General features: G+C 43.6%; 1 protein-coding gene across 1 annotated transcript in view; it reads right to left on the bottom strand.

The window, feature by feature from the left end:
* Nucleotides 1-1,422: 1,422 nt before the first annotated feature.
* LOC120982111 (Fc receptor-like protein 5) overlaps nt 1,423-18,451 on the bottom strand; it is a 44,833-nt gene continuing 27,804 nt past the window's right edge. The window contains exons 5-6 of the mRNA XM_040412061.1: nt 2,878-3,135; nt 1,423-2,634 (exon numbers count right to left, since the gene is read on the bottom strand). Of these exons, the coding sequence (XP_040267995.1) occupies nt 2,486-2,634; nt 2,878-3,135 (407 nt within the window). The 3' untranslated portion in view covers nt 1,423-2,485. The remainder of the gene's footprint in view (nt 2,635-2,877; nt 3,136-18,451) is intronic.

Raw genomic sequence — 18,451 nt, 5'->3', positions numbered from 1 at the left:
CTAGGGGCCTGTCATTCCAAAAACTGGCCACTAGAGGTCAGTCCTGTATGGGCCATAATAATCTCTATTTCTATGGCGCCAACGTATTCCGCAGCGCTTTACAGTTCAGGGGTTCGTGTACAAACAGTCATCAATAACATAGCAACAGACAAGTCAATTACAACAAGAGGAATGAGGACCCTGCTCGCAAGAGCTTACAATCTATGAGGTATGTATGGTACTGAGTTGGCGTGTTATACAGAAATGCATTGTAACACTGTTTCAGCTATTTCATGTCTAAGTACCACAAAATGATTATAAGTCTGTAAAGGCACATGAGCAATAGGAATGAGGATTATACACTTAGCATCTTTTTGTGGTCCAGAGCTTATAGAGCCCTTGTTTCAAGAAACTTTTTTTGATGTTATGGTGGTGCTGGTTGATGCGATTATGGAGTTCTTGTGTGGTGCAACCAACGTACTGCATGCCACATACACACTGTCCGGATTTTGTGTATTAGTAACATAGTATATAAGGCTGAAAAAAGACATTTGTCCATCCACTTCGGCCTGTTATCCTGCAAGTTGATCCAGAGGAAGGCAAAAAACCTGTGAGGTAGAAGCCAATTTCCCCCACCTAAGGGGAATAAAAAATTCCTTCCCGACTCCAATCAGACATCAGAATAACTCCCTGGATCAACGACCCCTCTCTAGTAGCTATAGCCTGTAATATTATTACACTCCAGAAATACATCCAGGCCCCTCTGGAATTCCTTTATTGTACTCACCATCACCACCTCCTCAGGCAGAGAGCTCCATAGTCTCACTGCTCTTACCGTAAAGAGTCCTTTTCTTGGATGGTTCCTCTTTGTTGACTAATTTGTGCTGTTTCAAGCAGCTAGGTGCTAAATGTTCTTGACAGTAGGGGCCCTTCGGAAAATGATTTCTGGGTGTCTGGGGAATATTTTGTAATAAAATATGCCAGTCTTTTTCTAGGATACAGGATGACTTAATAAAAGAAAAACTTACATAGCACTTGGGATGCAGTGATGGAAAAATATTTTCATTTTTTTTTTTAAGAAAAAAAGTGGTAAAACGTAAAAAAAAACAAAAAAAAACTACGTATTTGCTATCTCTGTAATTATTCTGACCCAGAGAGTAAAGTTATCACATTATTTATGCTATAAAGTGAACGTCGCAAAATTTAGACATTAAAAACTCAATATTGTTATTGATGTTTTTTTCCATCCCCGAGTTTCAATAAGAGTTAATCAATAACTTTGTGTATCCCAAAACGGTGCCATTAAAAAAACTACAACCTGCCCTCCAAAAACTAAGCCCTCATATGGCTACATTGACAGAAAAATTAAAAAGTTATAGTTCTTGGAAGCCAAACAAAAAATTGAAAAAATTGCTTGGTCACTAGGGTGCAAAAGAGACTGGTTACTAAGGGGTTAAATGGCGTACAAGGACTAATTACTTTCCTTAATTTCTGTAAAATCTTGAGCATTAATTTGGATTTCAATATTATTTTTTGGGCAAAGTGGGCCCATTATAAAACTACACAACGTATCGCTGTCAAAAGTTCTTTATTTATGTCATACAGTATTCCACCGAATTATGCTATTGATATTATTTGTTTAACCCCTTTATGCATAATGCTGTACATGGAGCTCACATACTGAGCTTACTCTATAGACGACGGGTACAAGCTGTATGATGACTCTGATCTCATTCATTTAACCCCTCAGATGCTTCTGTCAATAATGATTGTGTCATCTGTGGGGTTAGACAGAAGGAGTGGCGTTCCTCCGGTCCCCAGATCGGAGCTCTCACGGCAAAATCATGGGGTTCCAATCATTTACCATGACAAGCTGGGGTCTTGTGAAGGCTCCCAGTGCTGTTATACTGAGCTGCCTGAAAATTGCGGCCAGACAGGCAACCTGTGAAAATTCCATAGCATTCTTTTGTGGTCTATGAGACAAGTAAACAAAAGATTGCATGTTGATGTCCCCTAAGGGGAATAAAAATGACAGTAAGAAAAAAAAGAAAAAAGTTTATAGAAAAACTAATATATTTAAAAAAATCATCCCCTTTCACAATTTTATATAAAAAAGACAATAAAAAATAAACATAAAAAGCATCCTCACATCCAAAAATTTTAACTATTAAAGGGGTTTTCTGGAATTCTATCCTCTAGATAGACCATCAGTATCTGATTGGTGGGGGTCCACAGATCAGCTGTGTGAGAAAGCATCGGCACTCGCAGTAGTGCCACGGCCTTCTCCGGCTTTCCTAGGACATGTGACGTCACGTTCACTGGTCACATGGCCTAGGTGCAGCTCAGCCCCATTGAAGAGAAAAGAGCTGAGCTCCGATACCAAGCACAGTGAAAGATAAAGAAATGCTAAATGTCTTCTTTCTGCTTTATAGTAGAATAAGAAAATAACTTTGAGAACAGAGAGTCACTTTCCTCCAATAAGGCACACTTAATGGAATAAATGTCTTCAGCATCTACCAGAGGGTTGTATGACTTCACTCTTTACGTGATGAATAAAGACACAGCAGGTGATGAATAACACAACGCCGGATAACACCCAACGTATCATATGTAATCTACCGAGATCCTTATGGTTTTTTCTTGTCAAGGAAGAATCTGAAAAATAGGAAACGATTAAGTTTGGTTTTAATTGACAACTATAAGAGATGATAATATGAGTTTAGGCCTTTGTCTTCAGCGTCATGGTCCTCAGAGCCTTACACTTAGCAGTCACCAGGATTTCCAGCTCACAGTTAAGATGGCTGAAGGCCGTGTCTGACACTTCAAGTAGACAAAGATATATCTGCCTTATATTAGTATCACCCACAATGAATGACACCAGTGTGGACATAGAATTACCTTTCCTGCAGTATTCCCCGGGGATCACAGTCTTGGAGACATTACTGACAGGGTTACGTGCGGTGCAGGTATAGTTGAGGTTCACATCACTGGGAGGTACATACAGGACCCCTCCGGTCATATTAATGTGGCCGCTCTGTGCAGTACTCCATGTTATAGTCACATCTCGTTTGTCCACGACGCACAACAAACCTAGTGCACAAGTATCATTCCTGGTGAGGCTGTGGTTGATCTTGATGTCTCCAGATGATAAACTCTCTATATAAAAGACATATAAATACACATTATAGTACTTCTGTACAGTAAGTAGAACTGCCATACTAAACATATAAATGGCACTGCTATACTGCACACATAAGTAGCACTGCCATAAATATGTATAGATTCAGTGGTAGTGTTTCTAATTTGTGAAGACATCTAAGATTGGCCGAACACAAGATATAGCTGTTGGCTACCCAACCACTTGTTCATCTGCTACGATGGGCTCAGCCAAGTAGGCTTGTGTCCTCAATGTGGAGACAGGAGTAAACTGCTATCAGATACCTCTGGCAGAGCCTTTTCTCCGCTAGAATAAAAGGATTGGACATGTTGAAATATACTTGTTCAGTCGAGGTAAAGTCAGGACACCCCAATACACATAGATAGTTAGCTGGGTCCTACCAAGATTAGCAGGTATGTATCTAATGTGTATGGTCAGATTAATATAGTATACAAGAAGGTATAACCTACCATATACAGTAAGATTAAAACAAACAAAGATCCAATCTTCTGGACGCAGTAGTATATCTGCTTCATAGATCCCCTGATCTTGCAGCGATATGTTATAGATGTGTAAGGATCCATCGTCGTCACTTCTCACTCTATCCTGTTTATCATCATCATCAATAGGTCTTCCAGGTTCAGCTGTAGCAATAAAAGTTCCTTCTGGTGAAAACCCCCAGTAGATCAATATAATACCTGTCTGATGGACACGTAGAATGGCTTCTCCTCCTTCAGTGGCAGACACATGTTCCCATCCACAGTTTTTACCACAGACGACACCTGATACAAAGTAATTATATTGGATTATTAGGTGGTAGGAAGGAATCCTTTATTTTTATTTAAATGGGTATTCTGAGATTTTACCAGTGATGGCCTGTCCTCAGGATCTGATCAGTGGGGGTTCGACACCCAGCACTAGTCGTTTCAGTGCAGCTCTGGTACTGGAAGTCAGTGCCAATAATCTCCGATAACTGCCGCACTCGCTTCAACGGGATCAGCACTGCAACAACCAGCTCTGTCCACTACACTATTTATTTTGCGGGACACGTGCCTGTCTTATTATGTAAAATTACGGAGGATATTAATTAATTTGCAAGTTTTAAGTAAAAATTGACAGAACCAATAGACAATAAAATATTATTTTTCTAGCAGTGTTTTAACTGTTTAATAACAGGCCGTAAAAGGACTTTACTCCTTCCTGCCCCATGATTTAATATTACATCATGGTAAGCAGCCCATCGCCACAAACTGCAGTAATATTAATATTAATAGTTCACCATCTGCAGTGGGAGCGAGCTGTAATACACAGCCGGGCCCCCTTGCAAAGGTCGGGATCAGAGCTCCATTAAACTCCCTAGATGTCTCAGTAGTTGGCTACCTCTGTCACTCCATTGGACCCCATCATGAGATCATGGGGTGCCGATGATTTCTATTTCAGTGGAAGACCAAATAATGACCCTGTTATCTATGGAAGCCATAATCAGGGTCTAATACTGACAGGTAAAGTATATTACAATACAGCAAGTATTGCAGTGTATTATACCCACCATTGGATGTTCAAGTCCCCTATTGGGACAAAAAAAAGTTTTGCGAAAGTGAAAATAAAACTTCAACGTTTAACAAATTGACCCTTTAATAATAATACATTTTCCATTATAGGAATTTTTTTTAAATATAGTACACAAAACTGGTAACAAACCATAAAGCGATAAGATTATTTATCCTGTATGAGTAATATCGCACACAAAAAAAAAGAAAATAAAACGGTGCCAGAATTGCTGGTTTTGGTCACCCCACTTATAAAAAAATAAGTTATCAAAAAGTCATATGTAATGTACCACCAGTAAAAACTACAGCTCGTCCCACTAAGAACAAGCCCTCATGTAGCTGCCTCAAGGGGAAAATAAAAATGTTAGGGTTTTGGAAGGCTGCCTCGAAGGAAAAATAAAAAGGCTAAGGTTCTTAGAATATGGCGACAGAAAAAAAACGAATGATTTTTCTAATAAGAAGTGATTTTATGGCAAATTTATTTTTTTAGTAAAGGTAACAAAGTAGATTGGGTTGGGGTAGAGTAGACTAAAGGTAATGGCCAGAGGTAATTATTTGGGTAGCATACATTATGTATGATGGAAAAGTAATGATCTACAAGGATATCTACAATTGGTCCATGAGGGTCCAAAACGGCATGCAATTTTTTTTAATTTTTTTTACTATATTAATGAATGAATCAATTTTTTTTTCACTACGCGTTCACTTCTGCCCCCATGTACAGATTCCTGCTAACAGATCTGATGACAACAGCTCATGGTGGATGGTGTCTTCTCTGCTGCCTCCAAGCCCCCTGTACACGGGGAATTCTTATTATATAATTGGGGGAATCGTTAGCAACTGCCTGCAGGTAGAAGAGATGGCTTCTGCATTTGGAAACACAGAGTGGAATATGAGTGCTGGATTTAGGGGTTTCTTCAGGGCATTGAGATTTATTTTTTTCAGTTCCCTGTCAAAGTATAAGATCAAGTAGTCAATCCGACAGCCCAATCCTGCCAACAGTGCTCAGGAGCAAGCAGCACCATCAAGCACAGCCTGTAAATTAAATGGCTCCTGGTACAAGGACTCTGCTATTAGCCCACCAATTTTCATAGAGTGGACAGAAAGGGGTTAGGAAAACCCTGCTCTTTACATTGTACCCAAAGAAAGAAATATGTGGGGCGGACATGGAGGAATAGAGGCCTCAAATGGAAATGAGACCTCGTTCTGATGCGGGTTCGTCACCCACCATCATCCACCCTGGAACAGAAATTCTTTTCATTCCCCCTTTCCATGTCTCATGTGAGACTACAACTCCTACATCCTCTAAAGCTCTAAGAATATGTCAGTCATATTGGTCGTCATCCAAAATTCCCAATGGCAGATCTAAAAGATATCTATGAAGAACACTTACATAGCTGATGGATAAACATCATGAAGAGCAGCAAACGCAGCGGCATCTTTGTGACTTCGTAAGGAAATGAGAATTTTTGAGTCAGGATGTGGAGACTAGTAGCAGCTTGACCTCATCTTCTGGCACTACCACAGGAAGTTCCTAAAGTGCATGAAGTATGCTTCTTAAATTGTACCAGTCACTTTATAAAAATGTTCACGTGTCATAGACAGTGATCTCAGCACCTGAACCCCACCAATACACTAGGAGCAGAAGACCTTAGCTGAGCACTGTGCCACTTGGTATGGCTCTTCACGGAGAGCAATACTGGCTTTCATGGAAAGTCTAATCATAGTGAAAGAAAAGGCAGAGAGGTAACCATTACAATTTTTGGAGAGGTGAGTAGGTGGCTCTCCAAGTGGATCCTTTCAAATGCCATCTCCACATCCTGGGTGAAGAAGAGAATTTATTCAAAACTTTCTTTAAGCTAGGAGATTGATGGCAGAATTTTCTCGGGAGGAAAATAATTTTTATGGTTTTGACGAATGTCTCTTAGCGCATTTCATTTGGCAAGGTTTTCATAACTATTGGCTCCTGGCTCTTATCATAAGGGGGTGAAAGGTGTTCAAGTTTAAGAACAAACTGGTCAAGATGTGACAAACCCATTTAATGGACTTCTTGTCATGCACCAATTTTTTTGGTGGCACTTTAGAGTAGATGCAGCACTATAAATATAAGATAAAACCTAGAATAAATTTTTTAGCATAGTTAGAATACACACAAAAAACGAAATTTGAAAACACAAATAATGCACAAAAAAATGGGCATTGACATCTGCCTTCTTTTCTGGTTAAAGTTGAGAACATTAGTCGCAGATTCTGATTAACCATATCCCCCCCCCCCCCTCTGCCCCCTCCGCCCCCTTATATATCCCACTCAGTGATAAAGTGGCCTTTAGCGTCTACAGGAGGGTTGTATGACTTCACTCTTTATGTAATCAATGAAGACACAGCAGGTGGTGAGTAACATAAAGCCGATAACACCCAACGTATCATATAAATTGTACCAAGAGCCTTTAGGCTTTGTCTTCTCAAGGAAGAATCTGAAAAAGATGAAATGATAAAATTTGGCATTGACAATTATAAGAGGTGATAATAAGAGTTTGTCCTCAGTGTCATGGTCCTCAAAGCAAAGAAACTACGCTCTTGGTGTGCACCAGAATCTTCAGCTTGGCTCCTATAGGCTCATTTACATATATTAAAACATCATTTTTCTCAGCAATACAGGCACATATGAACATGGGACCAACACAGATGCCTTCAGCTGCCAAAAGCACAGGCAACAGGTCACCAGTGTCAGAGGTACAAATCCGCTGACAGATGTCCTTTAATATCAGTCATACTGGTTGTCATTCAGATTTACCAGAAACAGATCTAACAGGTATAAATTTGTTTCCATAAACTTTAAAAAAATATTATGTCAAATATCTAAATTAGAGATGTCCAATTCACCCGAATTGGCCATGAAATTCGATTCAGGTAAAAATTTATTCTACCCAAATCGAAAGTGTTTCAAATGTCTCTCTCTTTTTTCAGAATCCCGGTCCAATTTCAAATCTAACTAATCGATTTGCTGATTTCTAATCTAAATTTTCTATATTCCTAGCAATAAAAGTAGAAGATTTACATGACTTAAGAAAAAACATCATGGAAAGCAGTAAACAACGCAGCATCTTCATGATTTTAGAACAGCCAAGAAGAGAGAAGTTCTGAAGCAGGATGTGCTCACAATACTTAATTGAGATGTCCTCATGGAAAGCATCTCTGTAGAGTTGAGCGAACACCTGGATGTTCGGGTTCGAGAAGTTCGGCCGAACTTCCCGGAAATGTTCGGGTTCGGGATCCGAACCCGACCCGAACTTCGTCCCGAACCCGAACCCCATTGAAGTCAATGGGGACCCGAACTTTTCGGCACTAAAAAGGCTGTAAAACAGCCCAGGAAAGGGCTAGAGGGCTGCAAAAGGCAGCAAAATGTAGTTAAATCCCCTGCAAACAAATGTGGATAGGGAAATGAATTAAAATTAAAATAAAATAAATTAAAATTAACTAATATCAATTGGAGAGAGGTCTCATGGCAGAGAATCAGGCTTCATGTCACCCACCACTGGAACAGTCCATTGTCACATATTTAGGCCCAGGCACCCGGGCAAGAGGAGAGAGGTCCCATAGCAGAGAATCTGGCTTCATGTCAGCAGAGAATCAGTCTTCATGTCATAGCAGAGAATCAGGCTTCATGTCACCCACCACTGGAACAGGCCACTGTCAGATATTTTTAGGCCCCGGCACCCAGACAGAGGAGAGAGGTCCCATAACAGAGATTCAGGCTTCATGTCAGCAGAGAATCAGTCTTCATGTCATAGCAGAGAATCAGGCTTCACGTCACCCACCACTGGAACAGGCCAGTCACATATTTAGGCCCAGGCACCCAGGCAGAGGAGAGAGGTCCCATAACAGAGATTCAGGCTTCATGTAAGCAGAGAATCAGTCTTCATATCATAGCAGAGAATCAGGCTTCATGTCACCCACCACTGGAACAGGCCACAGTCAGATATTTTTAGGCCCCGGCACCCAGACAGAGGAGAGGTTCATTCAACTTTGGGTTGCCCCGCAATATAATGGTAAAATGAAAATAAAAATAGGATTGAATGAGGAAGTGCCCTGGAGTACAATAATATATTGTTAAGGGGAGGTAGTTAATATCTAATCTGCACAAGGGATGGACAGGTCCTGTGGGATCCATGCCTGGTTCATTTTTATGAACGTCAGCTTGTCCACATTGGCTGTAGACAGGCGGCTGCGTTTGTCTGTAATGACGCCACCTGCCTTGCTGAATACACGTTCAGACAAAACGCTGGCCGCCGGGCAGGCCAGCACCTCCAAGGCATAAAAGGCTAGCTCTGGCCACGTGGACAATTTGGAGACCCAGAAGTTGAATGGGGCCGAACCATCCGTCAGTACGTGGAGGGGTGTGCACAGGTACTGTTCCACCATGTTATTGAAATGTTGCCTCCTGCTAACACGTTCCGTATCAGGTGGTGGTGCAGTTAGCTGTGGCGTGGTGACAAAACTTTTCCACATCTCTGCCATGCTAACCCTGCCCTCAGAGGAGCTGGCCGTGACACAGCTGCGTTGGCGACCTCTTGCTCCTCCTCTGCCTTCGCCTTGGGCTTCCACTTGTTCCCCTGTGACATTTGGGAATGCTCTCAGTAGCGCGTCTACCAACGTGCGCTTGTACTTGCGCATCTTACTATCACGCTCCAGTGCATGAAGTAAGGTGGGCACATTGTCTTTGTACCGTGGATCCAGCAGCGTGGCAACCCAGTAGTCCGCACACGTTAAAATGTGGGCAACTCTGCTGTCGTTGCGCAGGCACTGCAGCATGTAGTCGCTCATGTGTGCCAGGCTGCCCAGAGGTAAGGACAAGCTGTCCTCTGTGGGAGGCGTATCGTCATCGTCCTGTGTTTCCCCCCCAGCCACGCACCAGTGATGGGCCCGAGCTGCGTTGGGTGCCAGCCCGCTGTGAACCTGCTTCATCCTCATCCTCCTCCTCCTCATCCTCGTCCTCCTGTAGTGGGCCCTGTCTGGACACATTTGTACCTGGCCTCTGCTGTTGCAAAAAACCTCCCTCTGAGTCACTTCGAAGAGACTGGCCTGAAAGTGCTAAAAATGACCCCTATTCCTCCTCCTCCTCCTGGGCCACCTCCTCTTCCATCATCGCCCTAAGTGTTTTCTCAAGGAGACATAGAAGTGGTATTGTAACGCTGATAACGGCGTCATCGCCACTGGCCATGTTGGTGGAGTACTCGAAACAGCGCAACAGGGCACACAGGTCTCGCATGGAGGCCCAGTCATTGGTGGTGAAGTGGGGCTGATCCGCAGTGCGACTGACCCGTGCTTGCTGCAGCTGAAACTCCACTATGGCCTGCTGCTGCTCGCACAGTCTGTCCAGCATGTGCAAGGTGGAGTTCCACCTGGTGAGCACGTCGCATATGAGGCGGTGAGCGGAAAGGTCGAAGTTACGCTGTAGCGCAGACAGTCGAGCAGCGGCAGGGTGTGAACGCCGGAAGCGCGAACAGACGGCCCGCACTTTATGCAGCAGGCAAAGGATGTGCGTCAAACCGGCTAGTCCCAGAGCTGCAACGTGATTTCGCCCATTATCGCACACCACCAGGCCAGGCTTGAGGCTCACCGGCAGCAACCACTCGTCGGTCTGTTGTTCTATACCCCTCCACAACTCCTGTGCGGTGTGGGGCCTGTCCCCCAAACATATGAGTTTCAGAACGGCCTGCTGACGTTTACCCCGGGCTGTGCTGAAGTTGGTGGTGAAGGTGTGTGGCTGACTGGATGAGCAGGTGGAAGAAGAGGAGGAGGAAGCTGAGTAGGAGGAGGAGGAGACAGGAGGCAAAGAATGTTGCCCTGCAATCCTTGGCGGCGGAAGGACGTACGCCAAACAGCTCTCCGCCTGGGGCCCAGCCGCCACTACATTTACCCAGTGTGCAGTTAGGGAGATATAGCGTCCCTGGCCGTGCTTACTGGTCCACGTATCTGTGGTTAGGTGGACCTTGCCACAGATGGCGTTGCGCAGTGCACACTTGATTTTATCGGATACTTGGTTGTGCAGGGAAGGCACGGCTCTCTTGGAGAAGTAGTGCCGGCTGGGAACAACATACTGTGGGACAGCAAGCGACATGAGCTGCTTGAAGCTGTCTGTGTCCACCAGCCTAAATGACAGCATTTCATAGGCCAGTAGTTTAGAAATGCTGGCATTCAGGGCCAGGGATCGAGGGTGGCTAGGTGGGAATTTACGCTTTCTCTCAAATGTTTGTGAGATGGAGAGTTGAACGCTGCCGTGTGACATGGTTGAGATGCTTGGTGACGCAGGTGGTGGTGTTGGTGGTACATCCCATGTTTGCTGGGCGGCAGGTGCCAACGTTCCTCCAGAGGCGGAGGAAGAGGCCGAGGCGGCGGCAGCAGCAGAAGAGGCCGAGGCGGCAGCAGCAGAAGAGGTAGCAGGGGGAGCCTGAGTGACTTCCTTGTTTTTAAGGTGTTTACTCCACTGCAGTTCATGCTTTGCATGCAGGTGCCTGGTCATGCAGGTTGTGCTAAGGTTCAGAACGTTAATGCCTCGCTTCAGGCTCTGATGGCACAGCGTGCAAACCACTCGGGTCTTGTCGTCAGCACATTGTTTGAAGAAGTGCCATGCCAGGGAACTCCTTGAAGCTGCCTTTGGGGTGCTCGGTCCCAGATGGCGGCGGTCAGTAGCAGGCGGAGTCTCTTGGCGGCGGGTGTTCTGCTTTTGCCCACTGCTCCCTCTTTGTCTTTTGCTACGCTGTTGGCTCGGTCTCACCACTGCCTCTTCCTCCGAACTGTGAAAGTCAGTGGCACGACCTTAATTCCATGTGGGGTCTAGGACCTCATCGTCCCCTGAATCGTCTTCCACCCAGTCTTGATCCCTGACCTCCTGTTCAGTCTGCACACTGCAGAAAGACGCAGCAGTTGGCACCTGTGTTTCGTCATCATCAGAGACGTGCTGAGGTGGTATTCCCATGTCCTCATCATCAGGAAACATAAGTGGTTGTGCGTTAGTGCATTCTATCTCTTCCACCCCTGGGGAAGGGCTAGGTGGATGCCCTTGGGAAACCCTGCCAGCAGAGTCTTCAAACAGCATAAGAGACTGCTGCATAACTTGAGGCTCAGACAGTTTCCCTGATATGCATGGGGGTGATGTGACAGACTGATGGGCTTGGTTTTCATGCGCCATCTGTGCGCTTTCTGCAGAAGACTGGGTGGGAGATAATGTGAACGTGCTGGATGCACTGTCGGCCACCCAATTGACTAATGCCTGTACCTGCTCAGGCCTTACCATCCTTAGAACGGCATTGGGCCCCACCAAATATCCCTGTAAATTCTGGCGGCTACTGGGACCTGAGGTAGTTGGTACACTAGGACGTGTGGCTGTGGCAGAACGGCCACGTCCTCTCCCAGCACCAGAGGGTCCACTAACACCACCACGACCATGTCCGCGTCCACGTCCCTTACTAGATGTTTTCCTCATTGTTACCGTTCACCACAATAAGAAAAATATTATTCGGGCCAATGTATTGAATTAAAATTCAGGCCTTTTTTTTACAGACACCTAACACTGTCTGGCTATCTATTTAGGTACCGTATTACACTAATACAGGCACACCAGTAATGACAGATTTAGCTAAATATAAATGTGAGGCCTATTTTTTAGGCGCTGTGTGACAGGTATACGTTTAATCACAGAATTAGACTTGGATCTGCACTGTAGCGTGTGTGTTAAGTTTTTCAGAATTACCCTATCAGCACCTTGAATCTAAGATACCCTTTTAGGGATAGATTTAAAGTAGGCCTGATACAGCAGAAACCACTAATTTTGAGAATTGCAAATTTGGGAATTGTTTTTCAACCCAGAACAAAAACTGTGCTTTTACGGTCACTAAAAATAACTTGACCAGCTAAAACAGTACAGATTTGGATGAATATAAATGTGAGGCCTATTTTTTAGGCGCTGGGTGACAGGCTCAACTTGCCCCTGATGTAGTATATGTCCAAAAAATAACCACACTATTGATGGTTAAATGCACTCGATGAAAGCTTGCCCCTGATGTAGTATATGGCCAAAAAATAACCACACTATTGATGGTTAAATGCACTTGATGAAAGCTTGACCCTGATGTAGGATATAGCAAAAAATAACCACACTATTGATGGTTAAATGTACTTGGTGGTAGCTTGTGCTGGCGCACCACAAGCCACAAAATGGCCGCCGATCACCCCAGAAAAAAGTGACTGAAAAACGCTCTGGGCAGCCTAAAAACACTGAGCAATTGAATAGCAGCAGTTCAATGATCCACAGCTGTAGATCGATCACTGAATGAAGTCTTTTGGAGGAGTTAATCTGCCTAATCTCGCCCTAACGTCGCAGCTGCAACCTCTCCCTATGCTTGAATCAGCAGAGTGACGTGCAGCGCTACGTGACCCAAGCTTATATAGAGCCTGGGTCACATGCTGCACTGGCCAATCACAGCCATGCCAATAGTAGTCAAGGCTGTGATGGCCTCTTGGGGCAAGTAGTATGATGCTTGTTGATTGGCTGCTTTGCAGCCTTTCAAAAAGCGCCAAGAAAGCGCCGAACACCGAACCCGGACTTTTACGAAAATGTTCCAACATCTCCTTTCCCCACATTAATTCTAACAATGGTTACAGAGTTATTAGCCATGGCTGCAGTGGAGGACCACTGGCACCAACAGACCATTTTTTTTGTTTTGGTGAAAAACCACATCCAGCAGTGTGGGACCACTTTTCAAAATGTGTTTCCATGATTCTGCAGGCCTCAACCTGGCAGAATTTTAACATGTCCAACAGCTTATACCCTCTCCCTATCAAAAATACATGCATGAATCGACCAAGGCAAGCATATACGTGTATGAGATTGCAAGGTCTTTATAGAGATCTGTCACAGAGAGAGATCCCTTTAATTTAAGGCATCTATCCAGCAAGATAACACTGTCACGTACACACTTCCCTGCACGTGACATGCACGTCAACTGCAAGGGATTAATCTATTTCCACTTGTTCAGTCTTACTCTTCTTTTAATCAGGTTTCAAACTGAGCACAAATCACATCCAGCTCAGTCCACATGCCCCAACTACACAACTTGCTGCTACATTTATTGAATATGAGTGATAAGTCAGTCACACTGATCTTCATCACCCAAAGGATTAAATGCTCTATAAAAGGCTATGGATTCTTAGAGCATACAAGGACTAACTCATTAAAGTTTTATGCTTTAACAGAAAAGGTGTCATGCTTACATTTAAAAAAGAGAGACAACATGAAATGACATACAATTCAACACATGGAAGTCATGACACATACAGCCCTTAGTCTCTTCTCATTGAGGGAACAAATTGGAGTACCCCCTCACAAACACATAAAAACTATATACAGATCTTACCTTGGTTGGATTCAAACCTATGACCCCAGACCTGCAGGGGTTGTCTATAAAAAAGAGTCCGTTTTTTTTTTTTTGTGCACACCATTTATAAAGCTGCTACACTTGATGACTTCTCTTAGTCATGTGTCTTTTCCAGTCACTTTTCAAAACTGTTGAGGAAAGTGCAAAAAGTGTATGAAATGTGTCATAAATTTGGCACACACCATGTTTTAGCATATTTTGCTCATTTCTAGGACGAACACTTAAAACATTTCAAGTGTTTCTACACACAAAGAGAAAATTGGGTAACTGCACTTAAAGGGAACCTCTCATTTGGTTTGGCGGTGACTAAACCACCAGCATGCTTGCAATGCAGATGGAAATTAGGGTCCCAAACCTGCCCACAGCAAACATGTCAGTTTCTGCAAAGAATAGTATATGAAAATCTGGGAGAAGAGTCCAAGGGACAAGAGTGCCATATGAACGCGGTCTGAGAGGTGCTAAGATACAACTTACAGCCAAGCATACCTCCATAGTGAGATCACTCATGTAGTGGGAGAGATGATAAGGCTGTCAGCCCCATCTATAACAGGCCATGTGACACAGTCTACCAGGTGCAAAAGAATGTTACCAGCAGTACGCAATGGCACATTCTAAACATATCAAGAAAAAAAACTGAAATAAAGTGCCCTAAATGGGAGGAAATGCTCAAAAACCCCAAACACTGTAGCGTGTTTATAACCGGGGGAGCAATTCCTCTGCATGTGATCCACTGCTAACGGCTATCCCCAGCAGAAATGCATACAATGGAGGATGTCCGCAGCGGACCACATGCATCACAATGGTATCCTACACAAGATGGGATAATGTATGGATGCAAATATAAAAATACATAAATCACCTGGTAGACTGTGTCACATGGCCTGTTATAGATGGGGCTCACAGCCTTATCATCTCTCCCACTACCTGAGTGATTTCACTATGGAGGTATGTGGGAGCTTGGCTGTAAGTTGGATCTTAGCACCTTTTAGACCGTGTTCACACACCATAGGTAGTCTAGTGGTAGGAACCCATGCCACACTGAGATACCTTGACGGTGGTGCAAAAGGGCTCCGATGTGTTCCTGACTGGAATACATTGGCTACAGTCAGCTTGAGGGATTAGACAGTGTTGTCAGTTGCATATCATTGTGGTGCACCTTTCGCAGTGATTTCTGTATTTTTATATTTGCATCCCATCTTGTGTAGGATGCTCTTGTGGTGCATGTGGTCCGCTGTCGACATCCTCCATTGTATGCATTTCTGCTGGGGATAGCCGTTAGCAGCGGATCACATAAGGAGGAATTGCTCCACTGGTTATAAACACGCCACAGTGTTTGGCGTTTTTGAGCATTTCCTCCCATTTTAGGCTTTTTTTCAGTTATTATTTATTTTTGCATTAACACTTGCCAATGAATTTTGACATATAGCATGGCAAAAATATAGGGAATGCAACAGGACTAGGTCTCCAGATAGAATCGGTGTCGAAGAGCTATTAGGACTTTTGAATAAAATATTAATAATTTTATTTTTTACTTTCACAAATTGAAGGCTAAAATGTTACTGCCCTCTGAATATGACCTAACATTCTCTATAAAGCACATATTAGCAGAATCACCTCTGGTTGGCAACATGCACCCCTCAATTAAAACTTGGAGAGAGGTCCATTGTGGCATGTTCACCTTTGGAAGCATATGAGTATTCTTACTTTCTCCCTCCACCAAAAAAAAGGTATTCTTGAATTTTTTCCAGTAGCAAATAGTAATTGCTAACTACCCCAACCTCTGAGGCTCCTTTTCTTATTATACTCCCGATTATCCTCATCTCCTGACAACTGCAGAAATGAGAGTGCTGTCTGCTTTCTTGCTTGCTCTGGGGTTACCAAGGCAATGTTAACAGACTAACTGTTCTGTGTATCAGATCACGTGATCTGCCGAACACAGTCATAAGAGTGGAGGTCATGACAGGAAGAACCTGCAGAGGCTGGTACTGCAGAGAGCCCAGGAGGAGGAGAGCAGAGGAGAGGATAAGAGTGATAGTAGCAAGAATGGTTGTTGTAGTTAGCACTCACCGTGCAGTGATGGGAAGGATGTACCCTTCTTCCCTTCAGGAGACACCCTTCTCTTGGGGTTCTCCTGCCTCTGATGGTTCACGATGCCCTTGATGGTGACAAATTGCGAGGTGCACAGTGGCGGAAACAGTTTTGCAGTGGAACATTTCTGTACTGAAGATGCAAGCTGAGGCACATCAGTTACAGTTCTCAGCATGCATGGACCGGCAGATGTTACATAAGTGCACTTTCCACCGTTTTGTACAGGTCACATGGCTGCAAAGGTAGTTATTGGGCCAAAATGTCCCTTTAAAGGGGTTGTCAGAGACTTTTTAATCTTCATTATCTGATTGTTGGGGGTCTGACACCAAGGACCCCTGCCAATTGCTGCTTTCCCTAGGGAGTGATGTCACATTCATCGGTCACATAGCCTAGGCATAGTTCAGACACATTCATGTGGATGCCTCTGAGCTCCAATGCCAACCACAGCCTCTATACAGTGTATGGTACTGTACCTGGTAAGCTGCGAGAAGGATGAAGTTCCTACACAAGCGCCAGTGCCTTCTCAAACAGCTAATTGGTGGTGGTCCTGGGTGTCTGACCCCCACGTGTTAAGATACTGATAACCTATCCAGATAATAAGTCCCAGAAAACCCCTTTGAAGCAATATTCCTTACACTGCACTTTTCTAGCCAATTCTTGCACCAGCACCTAGGAATGGAGTGTAATACTTCTCTATCTGCAATGCAATCATGGGGTGGACCGCAACGTCAGAGTAAGCGCTGCAACTTTTTTACAGGTTGCCATGCTAACAATATAATCTTCCACAGTGTCCTCTGAGGGATGTGCTCCAAGGATGTGTCCAGGCACCATAAGACTTAAAGCCGTATTCCAGTTGAAAGAGTTTATCCCCTATCCAAATCCATCAAGAAAATGGGGACTCCTTACCCTGTGGAGCCCACTCTGAAATGGACAGAGTGGCTAGTTGAAATACATGTCGCCACTCCATTCATTTTTTATGGGAGACAGCCGAGTACAGAGCTCGACTAGAAATGAAAGGAGCGGCAGCATGTAGTCCAACCAGCCGCTTTGTCCATTTCAGGGTGGTCTCCACAGGGATTGATCCCGAAAAATCAAACCGTCACAAAGTTCCAGAGTCTTGGGATGTGTGGATGCAAAAATATATATTCTTTAACAAAAAAAAAGGTTTTAATTATGCACAAGCAATAAAACTTATAAAAACTATATAGATTTGGTATTGTTGTAATTGTACTGACCCAGAGAATAAAGTTATCATTTTATTTATGCTGCAAAGTGAATGTTTACAACCTAAAAAATCAATGGTGGTATTGCTGTTTTTTTCCCATCCCAGAGAAAGAGCTAATAAAAGTTAATCAATAAGTTAGGTTTACCCTAAAATTATGTATTAAAAACTATGACTTGTCCTGCTGAAAACAAGCCCTCATACAGCTACATCAACAGCAAAATAAAATGCAGAACAGGCTGGTCACTAAGGGGTTAAATGGCATACAAGGACTAAATACTTGTAGTCCGGCAGTGATCCGGGTCAGAGATGATGCTGATCCTGGACATTTACCCCTCAGATGCCGCTGTCCATAGTGACTGCGCAATCCTGTAGGGTTAGACAGGGGGTGCGGGCTGACCTGTCCTTCAACTGGAGTCACCACCGCTAAATTATGGGGCTCCTATCAGTTGCCATGACAGCCTGGGTCCTTGTACGGACTCCCAGTGAAAAGTCTAAAAAGCCAAGCCTGTGGCAAAGCCTAACAGGCAGCCTGTGAAAATCCCATAGACTGCAATAGTATTCTATTGCAGTCTATGGAACAAGAGATCAAAAGATCACATGTTCAAGTTCGCTGCTAAGGGGACAAAAATATCACAATAAAAAAAAGAAAATGTTTTAAAAAAGTAAAAAATAAAAAACCAAAAATAAATACTAATTATTTCCTTTCCTAATGTTATATATTAAAATATACAATAAAAAAAAAAACATAACAAGTATCAACATGTCTGAAAATGTCTAAACTATTCAAATATCAAAACATTTTTCCTGCATAACAAACACCATACTGGAAAAATGAAAGTTGTGACTTTTGAAAGATAGAGAATTAAAAAGTAAAACATGAAAACAATTATTGTCCCGGTCCTTAAAGGGGTTTTCTTATTTGAGACAATGGGGGCATATTGCTGCTGGGACGCATGTATCTCCTAAACGGAGCCCTGGAAGTGGTGGAGGGTGCACTGTGCATGCGCAGCCGGCC

Source organism: Bufo bufo, chromosome 11, assembly GCF_905171765.1.
Source record: "Bufo bufo chromosome 11, aBufBuf1.1, whole genome shotgun sequence".
Taxonomy (NCBI): domain Eukaryota; kingdom Metazoa; phylum Chordata; class Amphibia; order Anura; family Bufonidae; genus Bufo; species Bufo bufo.
The sequence above is the reverse complement of the archived record's forward strand: the minus strand, read 5'-3'. Positions and strand labels throughout refer to the sequence as shown.